We start from the raw sequence: 14,927 nt of genomic DNA, 5'->3' as shown, positions 1-14,927 counted from the left end.
ACACACACACACACACACACACACACACACACACACACACACACACACACACACACACACACACCCTTGTTTTGTCAGACCAACAGTCCTAAACCTAAAAATATTTGCTTTACTAAAATGCATGACGAAGAAAAACTGCTAATTCTCACATTTGAGAACCTGGAACAAGTAAATTTTTGGCATTTTTGCTTGAAAAATGTCTGAAACGATTCATCAGAAATAGTTGATTAATTTTCTTTTTATCAATTAATTGATTCATCAACTAATCTGTTTCAAATAAACAAAAAATAAATGTTGTGTGACACAGATGTCTAATGTCCTCCCCTCTTTCTCTTGCTCTTTCCAGAATGCAGGGCCAAAGTGTCTCGCTCCGCTGCCCCTCAGAAAACTACAACTCCCAAGACTCCCAGCAGCTCCGGGTTGTCGTCCTCTAAGACTCCACCCAAAGGCCCGGCCAGAACTAAGTCTCCTGCCCCAGGTGAGAACCAACAGGAAACCTCCTTTTATTAGTGATAAAACATAATCAATAAGAAAAATCTTTCCATAATAGTGCATCATCTGTGATGCCTTGCTCAAGGGCGTTTTTTGGCATCAGGCCTGTGACCTTTCACCTTTTTCTGATCACTAAATGTAATCAGATTAAACATATTTTGGTCTTTGGCTTTTACTTTTCAAGCTGTTATGAGATACCCAGCTGAGTCAGGACAATTACGGCTGAATGCCGGCACACTCGGCTGTGTTCCGGCACTGCAGGACCACGTGTGAGCCGGCACAGGCCCGTGTATGGCTGCCAGACTCAGCTAAGGTTCAGACACTGTGGGTTTGGACCAGTTCAGGCGGAAAATCATTTTAAATTAGCAGCAATCTCGGGACAGTTTTGGCCCAAAGTCGGCACCAGGCAATGCTGTCGATTTGAGCTCCATTTTGTTTTGCGTGTATTTGCGAACACACAAGATTATTTTGACCAATCACACGGCTCCTGTCTCTTGTCTGCAGCCAATGAGGGCTCAGGATCACAGTCAGCGGGGAAGTCGGCCAGGTCCAGCCCCTCCCCCACCAGCCCCGGGACTCGACGCAGCCTCAAGGTCAGATTGATTGATTGATCTAAAAAAAAAAAAAACAATATTGAATCCAAACAATTTATTTGTTTTTTTACTGTTACTATCAATGCGAAGGATAAAAGAGAATAACAAAAGTGACTGGTGAACTGATTTGTATAAACTTTGTAATTTACAGATGAGAAACAAGGATGTTGTTTGTTTTTAACTCTAATGTTTACAACCCTTTAACATCATGAGACAATGGTTTGAATTCAGCTGTTGTCCAGTTTTAGTCCGTGAATTAAAAGATATTTTGGATTTAGTTGTGCTGTAGATTATGCTTTCAGAATTTATTTATGTCTCTCCGTCGATCCACATCTGTTTATTTCCTCTGATTCACCCCGTGTTTGTCCGTCACGTTTCTCTCCAGGTCTCTCCTCATCGTGCATCTTCCACCGATGTGAATGGAGAGGCCGAACAGTCAGACGACACCACTGTTGAAGGTGTGTGTGTGTGTGTGTGTGTGTGTGTGTGTGTGTGTGTCAGCATTAAAGGTTTAAGAAGAAGACGACACCATAAGACATAAAGAGAAAGTCTTCACGGCCGACAGCTTTACGAAAGTCGTCAAACTGAGACTTGCAGAGCTGTTTGGTTAAATACAGACTGTGGGTTCAAAGTTGAGTCAATCGAAGAGAGAACATCCAGATTAAAGAATGATAATCTCTCTCTTCTTCTCACAGTGAACGGCAATCGATCGGTTTCTTCCTCCATCATCAACGATAAGTACAAAGTTGGCAAAGTGATCGGAGATGGAAACTTTGCCGTGGTGAAGGAGTGTGTGGAGAGGTAAGGATAAAAACCTGCAGGGGTCGTTTCTCTCAGAGAATATTTCACTTTCTTTCTATTAATTTGTGTTTTTTCTAATAAATGATGTACGACCATTCAAGCTTCTGTTGTGCTGCTGATTGACAGGTCGACGGGACAAGAGTACGCCCTGAAGATCATCGACAAAGCTCGCTGCTGTGGGAAGGTAACACTGGTTTATTTACATCCTGTAGCGTCCTCGATGATAATTACCGTGACGATAACGAGATGTTGATTTCTACGTCTGTCACACTCTTCAAATCAAAGAATCAGACCGTCGGCAGATAAATCTACAGGATTGTGAGTTGATGAACAGGACAGAGAGAACAACATCATCTCACCACATGAACCGTTTAGCAGCTGTTCTGGGGCTTTCAATCATACAACATGATCTTCCTCAGCCGCTGTCTTCAGATTGTAGATGTTAAAATATCCCTTTTTTTATTCTTGGCACTTATTTTGTAGAAGCTTGCAGAGTTTCCCGCTCTCTCTCTCTCGCTCTGTGACATTCACTCAGTGTTTAGAGAAATTAAAAGTGCGCGGCGTGTAGTTCAGGGCAGCTGGGAGATTGGAGCGTTCTCAGAAAAGCCGAGCTCTGCTTGGCTTGTTTACAAAAGCTGAAATCTGAGGAGCCACCGAGGTAACGGGTGAGAGACGGGAGTTTATCAACAGCTCTGCCGTGAGACGAGGATGATCCGTCTGCGATGGCGTGTTTCATCATCGTGACGAAATCCTCACACACTGAAACTGTCTGTGTGTTTGTGTGTGTGTGTGTGTGTGTGTGTGTGTGTGTGTGTGTGTGTCTGTGTGTCTGTGTGTGTGTCTGTGTGTGTGTGTGTGTGTGTGTAGGAGCATCTGATAGAGAACGAGGTGGCGGTGCTGCGGAGGGTTCGGCATCCGAGCATCATCCAGTTAATCGAGGTGGATGAAACGCCCTCTCAGCTGTTCCTGGTCATGGAGCTCGTCAAGGTGCTTCATCTTCTTCTTCTTCTTCTTCCTCTCTGCTTGTGTTTCTTCCTGTCTTCACAGTATCCAGAAACATTTAAAAGCCTGTGAACAGTTTCTATTTTTCACGCCTCTGCCTCCTTCAGGGCGGCGACCTGTTCGACGCCATCACCTCCTCCACAAAGTACAGCGAGCGTGACGCCAGCGCCATGGTGTTCAACCTGGCAGGAGCCATCAAGTACCTGCACCGGATGAACATCGTCCACCGAGACATCAAACCAGAGAACCTGCTGGTACACACACACACACACACACACACACACACACACACACACACACACACACACACACACACACACACACACGTTATGGATATTTATGAGGATCTGAAGGGATGTGTTGTAGGTTTATGAATATCAGCTACACTCTTTGAAGTATTTGGAGAAGCTTTAAAATCCACACAAATACAAATCAAACCTGAGTAATAATAACTTTACTTTTTTTTTTTTACCGCCATGTGTAGTTGAATTTTTTTAATATATTTGCGTGTTATTTGCGTTTGTGTTCTGCAGGTGTGCGAGTATCCGGACGGCACGAAGTCGCTGAAGCTGGGGGACTTCGGTTTGGCGACAGTAGTGGAGGGACCGCTCTACACCGTGTGCGGCACGCCGACGTACGTTGCCCCGGAGATCATCGCCGAGACCGGGTGAGATGATGTTTCAGTGTATTTAGACGGAAGTGGAGTTTATGGTCACTGAATACTTCTACATGTATGTTATTACACCTGTGATGATCAGGTTACAATCACAGCTTTTACATCTCGGACTCTTGTGTTGATTTCTTCACAGACTTTTTGATACAGACTATATTTATATTAAATCCATATATTTTAACACTAACCTGTTGTTTGTGTAGCTATGGTCTGAAGGTGGATATCTGGGCAGCTGGAGTGATCACCTACATCCTGCTGTGTGGGTTCCCTCCATTCAGAAGGTCAGTGAGTTCCTATAATCAATAATGAATGTAATGATACGTGTTGATCTAGTTGAGTTTCGTTAATTTAGATTAATTACACAGTGTTTTATGGATAAATACCTTCGTAGTTTTTATCCAGTCAATGAAGTAATAGCGTTTTCCTCCTCCTCCTCAGTGAGAATAATGTGCAGGAGGAGTTGTTTGATCAGATCCTCAGAGGGAAGCTGGAGTTTCCATCTCCAGACTGGGACACCATCAGCCTGCCTGCAAAGGTACCGCTCACTCATATAATCAACAGTTAATACTGTGTGTTAAATTTAAACTTTTCCAGTTTTGTTTGGATGAAATATTCACTGTGTTCCTTCATTGTTCCGCACGGCGTTTTAACCGTTGGGAAATAACAGGAACTGGTCTGTAGTAGAATAGTAGTTGTCCGTAATGGTCATGGACATTCAGCAGGACAAACCCTAAAAAGAAGAAGTTCAAAGTTGTGCAAAGACACTGAAGGAGGTGAATTTAAGTCGGAAATCGCACTCCTTCTCAGAGTCATAATTCAGTCAAATCTTAATCCTCTGATGTCCATGTTAATAAATCCACTTAGAAATCCTAAAAAGAGAGAAAAGATGCTTCAGAACTTGCCTGAGAATCTTTAAGTTTTCTTCAGTGTCACAGTCACCCAGTGATAATTGTCAGTACATTCACAAGTACACTGCAAATGGAACTGATGATAATTAATTTAGCATATGTTTAATGGTGCTAATGTGCCAAAATGTAAACAAATATAAGCTACAAGTACTGGGAAACAGTAGGTAATTACAGCTCTAATTATAAGAAGAATAATAACCCACATAAAATGGCTGATTGGTGCAGGTAATGTTAAAATCACCTCACCACCCTACAGAAATATATCCAGTCTGAATGAGGCTTCACTTCACACAGTTTACTGCAGGCTGTTAACCGTCACATGACCTGTTCCTCAGATGCTGATTAGTCAGATGCTGCAGGTGAACGTGGATGCTCGTTTCACGGCCGAGGAGGTCCTATCACACCCCTGGGTGACGGTAAGAGCGCGTTCGACCGCGTACATGCACGAATGCTGAAGACGTACAGTTAACATCGCAAGAGAAGAACTGAGTATTGTGTGTGTGTTTTCGGTTTAGGACGAGGCTCCCGTCGACTCTGCGACTGTGAGCAGCACCGAAGACCCGACCAGCGCAGACACACTGGAACCAGAGCCGGAGTCACCAGTACTGGAAACCAAACAGGTTCCCTCTCCTCTGGTCTAAAACACAAACCCCTCTCATCAACTGGAAACTGAACACAACACACTGGTTTAATTTGAACGTTTCCTCCACCTCTGGTCAAGAACTCACTCCTTGAAACCAGTTCCCGTTTTTTTTTTTTTTGTTGTTGTCAATAAAAACTAGATTTCTAGTTTCAGAGTTCCCTCACTGCCAGTCCAGAACACATCCTGTTTCGTCTTTTGGAAACCAAATGACCCTCTGAAAGTCCACCACCATCCAGTCTAGGATAGCACATGTTTTCACCTACTGGACCGATCTGGTCTAGAACTGTTATGTACCGGAAACCAAACAAGGTCCCACGTATCTGGTGCAGAACCTGCCCGGTTTCAATTACTGGAAACCAAACAAGGTCCCTTGCCTCTGGTCTGGAACATGCCCCACTTCTACAGAAAACCAAACGAGTTCCTGCCCCTCTGGTCCAGAACCAGTCCTCTTTCCTCTACCGGAAACCAAACAAGTTCCCACATTTCTGATCCAGAACCAGTCCTGTTTCAACCACTGGAAACCAAACAAGTTCCCGCATTTCTGGTCCAGAACCAGACCTCTTTCTGCTACTGGAAACCAAACAAGTTCCCACATTTCTGGTCCAGAACCAGTCCTGTTTCAACCACTGGAAACCAAACAAGTTCCCGCATTTCTGGTCCAGAACCAGTCCTGTTTCAACCACTGGAAACCAAACAAGTTCCCGCATTTCTGGTCCAGAACCAGTCCTGTTTCAACCACTGGAAACCAAACAAGTTCCCGCATTTCTGGTCCAGAACCAGTCCTGTTTCAACCACTGGAAACCAAACAAGTTCCCACACCTCTGGTCTAGAACCAGTCCTCTTTCCTCTACTGGAAACCAAACAAGTTCCCGCATTTCTGGTCCAGAACCAGTCCTCTTTCCTCTACTGGAAACCAAACAAGTTCCTGCATTTCTGGTCCAGAACCATTCCTGTTTCAACCACTGGAAAACAACAAGTTCACACACCTCTGGTCTAGAACCAGTCCTGTTTCAATCACTGGAAACCAAACAAGGTCCCTTGCCTCTGGTCTGGAACATGCCCCACTTCTACAGAAAACCAAACAAGTTCCTGCCCCTCTGGTCCAGAGTAGATCCAGTATGTTTTACTGGAAACCAAACAAACTCCCACACCTCTGGTCCAGAACCAGTCCTCTTTCCTCTACTGGAAACCAAACAAGTTCCCACATTTCTGGTCTAGAACCAGTCCTGTTTCAACCACTGGAAACCCAACAAGTTCCCTCACCTCTGGTCTAGAACTTGTCCTTTTCCACAGTCTTGATTGACTTGAAACCCAATATGTTCCCTTGGAGCCAGTCTATAATTGTTTTGTTGCTTCTACTCAACAATCGAATTTCCGTTTTACCTGCTAGAAACTGAACAGGTCTCATGAACTCTGGTCTGGGATACAGGCTATTTGCTGGAAGTTCCCCAGTATTATCTCAAATTAAACCTGGAAACTGTCCTCAGCTTTCATCTAGAACAGCATTTAATCTACCCAAGACTTTCACAAGTCCTGTCTCTGCTGCTGTACTGGAAAGTATTTACTTCCTCTTTGATGAGCTCCATTAAACCTCTATCATATGTCCATTTAGATCTGTAAGAAGAGTCCCATTTTGTTTTGGCTAGACACTAATGAAGTCACCTCACTGCTGCTTGAAGGATATATACCATATCAACACTGGAACACCATGAAGGTGCTATTAGACTGATTCACCACCTAGTGTCTCATGGGACTGGAGCATTTCCTGAAAACAGCCATTACCTCCGGTCTGAATGACACTTAATTCTGGAGGCTCTGAAAAAAAAGGCCTCAACCCATTTTCATTGGGATATACACAATGGTTCATTTACAAAACACTCCCTCTGGTTTAGGGATTATTTTCTCTGTAGTCCCTGCCTCTTGGCGACCAGGATGTCTTCCATTAATACTGGGAAACGTCCCATTTCTCCTGCCTTTACCCTCCAGCTCTCCTTCTGCTGGCCTGAAGGACGTTTCTCATTCCTCCTATGTGGCGCCCATCAGTCCGAGGAGGTATTCGAGTACTGTGCCTGTTTACGCTGCTGATCAATTCCTCTTAATATCCTAAACCTTTCCTCCCCAAGTTCATCTCCTCAGAACCTAGCACTTGCTATTTACTATATTTACACGAGGCTAATTGTTTTCAGTTTTTACCAATTGTTGAGTTATTGGCACAAATACAGTTGGATGAGAAAGTCTATTACGTTCTATTGTCTCTACATTAAGTTTGGATTGACTAGCTTAGCCTAAAGACAGAAAACTGGGGAAACAGCTAGCCCAGCTCTAAACCAATAAAGATCACTTGCTTAACATTTTAACATTTAATTTTATTAGTTCAACCGATACACAAGAAAAACAGTACAGCATATTAATCTTCATTAAAACCACAAAGATACAATGGTTTAATAATAATTCATCTTTAGCCATGTTTTTGAACCTTGATAGTTTCAGGCTAGCTGTTTCCCCCTGCTTCCAGTCTTTATGCTAAGCTAGGCTAATCACCTCCAGGATGCACTCTTTAGTCCAAGTTGTTTTCTGATTCTCAAAGACACTAGTAGAGAGATGATGCAAATGGATCGTTAATAAAAGAACGATTGCTTTATAAATGTTATTTTTAAGACCTGATCTCCACTTTGAGTTATACATTTTTTTCAAACCAGAAACCAAAAAAAAAAAAAGAGTCCATAGATTAATTTATGAAAAATAAAAACTGAAAACAATGAGCTTTCGACTTCACTGAAGGACAAACTCTATGACCCAACTCCCGTCCTTCACCCGTCCCCCACGCTTCGTACTGTATCTCAAATTAACTCCAAACCTCAACGTTTCAAAAACTGTTTCAACAACCTTTTGAGGTTCCTACCTGCAGTATGACCGGTCCAAACTCTGACCTCCTACCTGCAGTTAACGGAGGATAAAATATGTTGTAAATACTGTAAATACCACTCTGTCTGTTGGTGTCTGTCTGTGTGAGTCAGTTGTGAAGTAGGGAAACAGTAGCAGTTTGAAAAAAATAAAAATACTACAGTTAAAAGAAATAATCTCATAGTCATAGACATGATGTGTGAGCACCCTGAAAAAACCTTGTTTTTCCCAAAGAGACACTGTATCTTGATAAAGAAAAGATTTTCCACATTGATATGGAGACATTTTCACATTGTGAAATATATTTTCAAAAGTTAGTTATTGACTCAATTAAAAAACAGGCAGAAAAAGAACAAGACTCAAGGTTTCTGAAGGGTGTTGACGAACTGTAACGAAAGAGTTCTTACCTTAAAGCCGAGTTCAAGATCGATCGAGTAGCAACAAATAACCGGACGGCGACAGATCTCTTTCTATACACGTTCATGTGTCTGTGACATCGTGGGTAATCCACCAATCATATCGCTCCATCCACACATCCATCATGCTGTCTGTTGATATTACTGGTCATTAGAGTCACTGAGGATGAAGGAAAGGTGTATGTGTGTGTGTAAATAAGTGTGACTGTGGGTATTTCGTTTTCCACATTGTAATGTTTAAACTTAAAATCACGTGGAAATGGGAAAAATATGAGGTTCCATTTGTGCATTTTGTGTGTGTGTGTGTGTGTGTGTGTGCATTAAGGGAAAGGGGTCAGTACTTTTAAAACTTGAAACGAAACATCAGTCGTCATCTGGATAAATGCGTTGACCTGATGCAGTGTTATGACCTTACCACGACCTTTCCGTGGCCTTTACCTTTGGCCCGAGCCACTGATTAAGAATTTGGCAGGATGAGCTGCTGAGGTCGCGTCGCAGAGCGTCTGATGGGTTCTTGAGGGGGAACTTCAAAAACGCACAGGGTTTCAAAGAGTTTTCGAAGAACCAAATGAATTCTGTCAAAGATAATTTTAAAAACTAAAAAGATTAATCACGGACGTTCACAAATTACCGTTGTCTTGGTCAGATTTACATTACTAACCAGCTCAAACGGCAGCATCACATTCAGATTCACCTGGCTTTGTGTTTTTGTGTAATTGTAGACAGTGAGAATGAAAACGTAGATTATAGTGCTAAATATCAATATCAGTTGTCATTCGACATAAGGAAACCAATCATCTTAAAGTCCGTTCTAACACTACTTTCCAACACTAATGAAGTATTTAATACGTCGATAACAAGTTAGCTCTACTCCACGCCTCACTATTGAATTACCGTTGACCCTCGAGGAAACCTGAACTGCAGCCAAACTCTTGTAATCAGTGGCTTGGCCTTTGACCTTCTATGCCTGCTATGAACCCAGTAGTCTTAATTCTTTTCTCTTTGCTTTATACCAAACCAAAAGGAGCCTTCTGTTGATACTGTTAGTGGTGCAGCAACACCAGGGTCAATGAGCGGCTGAAATCTGCTCAGTTTATATCATTTTGAGTCTAATTTGTGATTGTTCTCTCTGCCATTAATGCGCAGTTTACTACAAACAGTACAGTCTTACTGTCTGCAGTAGTATTGAAGAACCATATTGGTGGATTTGCATGTTCCAAAAAGGTTTTAGACTGGCGTTGGACTCGTGTTTTTGGTTCGTTTCTTGCAAAAACTCGGTTGAATTCATCACTACAAGTCAATCACATAACGTTAATATTGTTTGTTAAAGTTCCAACTTCTAATATCTGCACGTTTTTACAAACTGTGGAGTCAGAAAAATCAATCGTACCCAGAAGAGGAACAGGTTCGACAGTCAGCTACTGAATCTAAAATATCCATGAATGAGTTTCCGTTAATGCAGTTCGCAAACGATATCAACAAAGATTGTTTATCAGGATTACTAGACAAAAGAAACGTTCCTCTTATCGTCCAGATTGTCGGTGCTTTTCATTGTCTCAGAGTTTCTCATCTGACTTCGTCTCTCTGTATTTTTCAGTGAGCTGTTGTTCGATCCTGAACAGACATTAACGGATCGTTTCAGAGACGACGCGTCTGGTTTCGTTGTTGTGAGCAAAGACTCAAAGTAACTGAGTAGATTTCAGAGTGATTTGACTCAGGGTTGCTGTAGTTATTCGGCCCTTTGCGTGTGTGTTTTTATTAACTGCAATGTGTGTGTGTGTGTGTGTGTGTGTGTGTGATCATTTCACATCATGCCTCATTTTCGTCAGAAACTGATTTTTTTTTTAATTAAGTGCAGTAGACAAATTAGGATTTTGAACCAACCTGTGCTGGTTTTCCTAAAAGAAATCTCGGATTCTGAGGTTTATCGATGTTTATTAATTTAAAGACAATCCATTATCTGGAATGACAAGACTGAACTTTGAACCTGGAAGCTACAAACCGGAAAAAAAACATTTGCTGTGTAAAAAGTTATTTCTTTACAGCTCAAAGTTTCACTGTGAGTATTTTCAAATCTAAATTAAAGCTCAGCTGTCGGTGTTTTTCTGTGAGATTCTTTTTAGGAAAACTAGTCCTGGCTTGAAGTGGAAGGACACGTGAGAGCAACAGTGTTTTGAGGACATGTTGTAGACATGTTTTAATGCTAACAATGATCTGTAATGTGATGTGTGTTGATATGAAACATGTATGTTTGTTGGGATCAGGGCGTGGGCATTTGGAGAAAAGAAAACACCCTGATTTGTATCAAGAAAAGATGAATTCAACTGTGAAAATAAAACTGATGCAGTGGCATCATGTTATCCCACCGTGTTTTTGTTACTGTTGTCTTCCTGTCACATTGTTAACATGTATCTACTAGACATGGATTCATTCATACAACAATAATATTTACTTTAATGAAGCTGAATGAGTCTCTGAAGAAGTTAACAGTGAGATCGTTTCTAATGGACATCTATTAAGCTATAATCGAGACCTGTTTCCTACCACCTTTCCCGTATTACCAAAGCTGAATCTAAAAGGTTTAAAAGAGCAGAACCTGCTGCCAAAGTTCAAACCGATTGTAAAATCATAAACAAAGGCCATAAATGAAACAGGTTGATAACACCTCCAGTTTAGGGATTGGTGTTATCACCATGCTGCGTAGTGGAGGAAGCTGCTGCTATCCAAAAAAAAATCTGCTGTTACTGGAAAAGATTTTGTAGCTGGAGCCATTTAAACCCCTGACCCTTAAAACTGGAACCTATAAACTAGAAAATGACCCATTAAAGTCTTATTTGTATTTAGCTGATGAGTTCTTGACTTCAAATTTGCTATAATATCTTGAAATGAAAATCTAAATTAAAGCTCAGTGGTTTTGACGTCTGAGTGTTTGTGTCACATGCTTTTAAAAAAACAAGTCCTGGGTTGCAGTGAAAAGAGAAGTGAGAGCAGTTTTTTGAGGACGTATGTAGGAGACATGTTTTAATACTTAAAAATGAAATATAATGTGATGTGTGTTTATATGAAATATAAGTTTGGTTGTGAGTGTTTGTCAAAAAGAAAAAAACCCTGATTTGTACAAACAATAGATGCGACAATAAAACAAATCCAGTGGCATAATGTCAACCTGTGTCTGAGTTACTGTTGTTTTCCTGTCTTTAATTTACTTAATTTATTTCAAATCTGACTGGATTCAAACACAAAAACATTATTATCCATCGGAAACAGAAAAGTATCACAAAATGAAGAACAATCTCAGCCACTCCCACTAAACTTTACAGGCTTATCTCATGATAAGAGGTCAATATATCGGCTGTAAATATGTAAATTAGAACTGGACACAGTATCAAAGTTCATCCCAACTATACACAAGTAAAGGAAGGCTAGAAAAGGCTCAAAATGCTCCTTTTCATGGAGTGAAACAAAAGACTGATAACCCCTCCTTATCTGACTTCCTGGTTCCTGCCTCTTTCACAGATCTGCAAGTGTAGAGATGGGTGTAACCAACACGCTGTGTGGTGCAGGAGGCACACGCCACTCTCACTGTAGATCAGCATGCAAGTGTGAAAGTAAATCAAAGGCTTGTGTGTGATAATTGCTGTGGTGAAAGTGAAACTTTAGATGCTCCCTGTTGTTGATAGGTGAAATGGCGCAGAAGGGAAATAAGGCAGACGGGATGAAATTCTGTTGTTCGATCTGTCTGGATCTACTGGAGGATCCGGTGACTATTCCCTGTGGACATAACTACTGCATGAGCTGCATCGAATCTTTCTGGGATGACGATAAGAAAAGAGTGCACAGCTGTCCTCAGTGCCGGGAGACTTTCATACGGAGGCCTGCACTGGTGAAAAACACCATGTTGGCAGAGTTAGTGGAGGAACTGGAGAAGACCGGACTCCGAGCTACTCCAGCTGATCACTTCTACGCCGGACCTGGAGATGTGGCCTGTGATGTCTGCAGCGAGAGGAAGCTGAAAGCCGTCAAGTCCTGTCTGAATTGTGTGGCTTCTTACTGTGAGCAACACCTCCAGCCTCACTACGAATCTCCTGCTTTTCAAAAACATAAACTTGTTGACGCCACCATTAAGCTTCAGGAGACCATCTGCTCCGGTCACAATGAGGTGATGAAGATCTTCTGCCGCACTGATCAGCAGTGTATCTGTTATCTGTGCTCCATGGATGAACATAAAGGCCACGACACAGTCTCAGCTGCAGCAGAAAGGACACAGAAGCAGAAGGAGCTTGAGCTGAGTCGGCAAAAAATCCAGCAAAGGATCCAGAACCGAGAGAAAGATGTGAAGGTGCTTCAGCAGGAGGCGAGAGCTATAAATTGCTCTGCTCATAAAGCAGTGATGAACACCGAGAAGATCTCCAGCGAGCTGGTCCGTCTTATCAAGAAAACAAGCTCGGATGTGAAGCAGCAGATCAGATCTCAGCAGAAAACTGAAGCGAGTCGAGTCAAAGAGCTTCGGGAGAAGCTGGAGCAGGAGATCACTGAGCTGAAGAGGAAAGACGCCGAGCTGGAGCAGCTCTCACGCACAGAGGACCACACCCAGTTTCTTCAGGGTTACCCTTCATCGTCACAACTTCCTGAGTCTCCAGACTCACCGAGTACAAAAATCCATCGTCTGTGGGACATTGAGGATGCGATGGTTGCTATGACAGCAGCCAGAGATCGAATACAGGCTGTTGTTAGTGAGGTCTTCATCAAACAATCACCGACAGACACGGACGTGGATGTTTCGCCCACGACCAGAGCCGAGTTCTTACAATATTCAAGTCAAATCACACTGGATCCGAACACAGCGGGCACCGGGCTGATGTTATCTGATGGAAACAGAAAAGTTTCAAAGACTGAAGGGAAGTTACAATCCAGTCACCCAGAGAGATTCACCGGTTTGTCTCAGGTGATGAGTGAGAACGAACTGACTGGACGTCGTTACTGGGAGGTGGAGAGGAAAGGGAAGGTTTCAATTGCGGTCGCCTACAAAAACATTAGCAGAACAGGGAAGTTCACTGCGAGTGCATTTGGATACAATAATAAGTCTTGGGCGTTAACGTATGACAACAGTTACACGTTCAGACATCACGCCTCCGATTTCATTACAGGCTCTCAGCCCTCCAGAGTGGGAGTGTACCTGGATCACAGCGCAGGTGTTCTGTCCTTCTACAGCGTCTCTGAAACCATGACTCTCCTCCACAGAGTCCAGACCACCTTCACTCAGCCGCTCCATGCTGGACTCTGGCTTCACGGCTCTGATGGAGACGCTGCAGAGTTGTGCAAGCTCAAGTAAGATTAAGAAATCAACAAGGCAGAGGGTTGGGGATCTACTGGAGCCCGGACATTTTGGTCGCCAAGGAGATAACAAGTTGTTGCACAAAGAGTATGGTAGGTAAATCTTCTTAGTGGCTTTTAAAATGGATTAAAAAAACTACTTCAGGTGTATGAAAAGTAATAACAAAACATAATGTGATCCAGAAAGGAATCTTATATTATAGTGATTAAAATGGCACATAGATAGATTTATATAAATTATATAAACGTCTGAGTTGCTAAGGTGAGGCGTGACTTCTGCGACACCTCGACCAAGATCACTGGAGTTTCCTTCTCGTTAGATCTCAAACTTTAATGTAATGTCTCTTATGTTTCACTCTATGCACTGATTCTATTTTTTATTTTGTTCAATTACACTGCTCTTCAATCAATGATCTGTCTTAATATTATCCTTCAGTTGTTGCAGTAGGTTTACATGATTATTACTTGATCAATCAGTGCATTAGAGCTGCAAGGATTAGTTGATTAATCGATCAACTGAAATGTGAAGATTTTGTTTATCATATACAACATTAAACTGAATATCTGGGTTTTTATTTGCACTGTTGAGCAAATAAAGCAATTTGAACTGCTTGAGATTATAAAGGGTATAATGGATATTTTTCACTATTTTCATTTTATAGATAAAATGATTAATAAAGAAAATAATCAGCGGATTAATTAATAATTAATAATGCAACATGTCGTCCTGGTGTATTTGAATTACTGTTTGTATAATGGTGTTGGGAAATTAATTTAGTGTGTGAAAACATTGTGGTGGTGAAAATACAGTGAATAAAAGAACAAAAAACAAACTCTGTGGCTTGTAAACCGTTAATATATCTGCACCCGATTCTCTACATTTCTAGACTTGATTTTAGTTTTTGAGTTTATTATTCAGCCATTACAGACCTTATATAACTAAATATAAATAAAAATTTTGAATTGTTGTATGTATTTGTGTTTTAATAACACACTAACTCCACCTAGCAAAGTTTTTAGAAACCACAGAAAATTACTAAATATAATCTTAGTATAAAATAATCAATTATTGCATCTAAAATAAAATAATTTAGTCATTTTTATGATCAGAGTGAATGTAAACAGCAGTTTACAAAATGAGTTTATCTGGGTTTTTACTAA

The 14,927-nt window shown here is 41.5% G+C and overlaps 2 protein-coding genes across 2 annotated transcripts; both read left to right on the top strand.

The window, feature by feature from the left end:
* Positions 1-346: 346 nt before the first annotated feature.
* Positions 347-10,798, top strand: LOC111649853 (serine/threonine-protein kinase DCLK2-like; the record flags this gene model as incomplete). The annotated part of the gene is made up of 12 exons (XM_023399553.1): positions 347-478; positions 997-1,085; positions 1,471-1,543; positions 1,781-1,886; positions 2,013-2,070; positions 2,754-2,873; positions 2,996-3,142; positions 3,422-3,555; positions 3,765-3,842; positions 4,000-4,096; positions 4,805-4,885; positions 4,985-10,798. Coding segments are annotated over 12 exons (1,241 nt in total), but the record flags the coding sequence as incomplete, so codon positions are not given.
* A 1,249-nt stretch (positions 10,799-12,047) lies between these two features.
* On the top strand, positions 12,048-14,599 carry LOC111649854 (tripartite motif-containing protein 16-like). The gene has a single exon (XM_023399554.2). It carries the CDS (start codon positions 12,118-12,120, stop codon positions 13,762-13,764), a length of 1,647 nt encoding a protein of 548 aa, XP_023255322.1. The 5' UTR covers positions 12,048-12,117; the 3' UTR covers positions 13,765-14,599.
* Positions 14,600-14,927: the final 328 nt, after the last annotated feature.

This window comes from Seriola lalandi, unplaced genomic scaffold (genome assembly GCF_002814215.2).
Source record: "Seriola lalandi dorsalis isolate HSWRI2012SDOR001 ecotype SW California unplaced genomic scaffold, Sedor1 jcf7180002052050, whole genome shotgun sequence".
In the NCBI taxonomy this organism is placed as follows: domain Eukaryota; kingdom Metazoa; phylum Chordata; class Actinopteri; order Carangiformes; family Carangidae; genus Seriola; species Seriola lalandi.
This window is presented reverse-complemented; position numbering and strand designations above follow the sequence as displayed.

Excerpts from the sequence above, each read along its gene's own strand:
- LOC111649854 (XM_023399554.2), top strand. The coding sequence starts at position 12,118 with ATGGCGCAGAAGGGAAATAAGGCAGACGGGATGAAATTCTGTTGTTCG.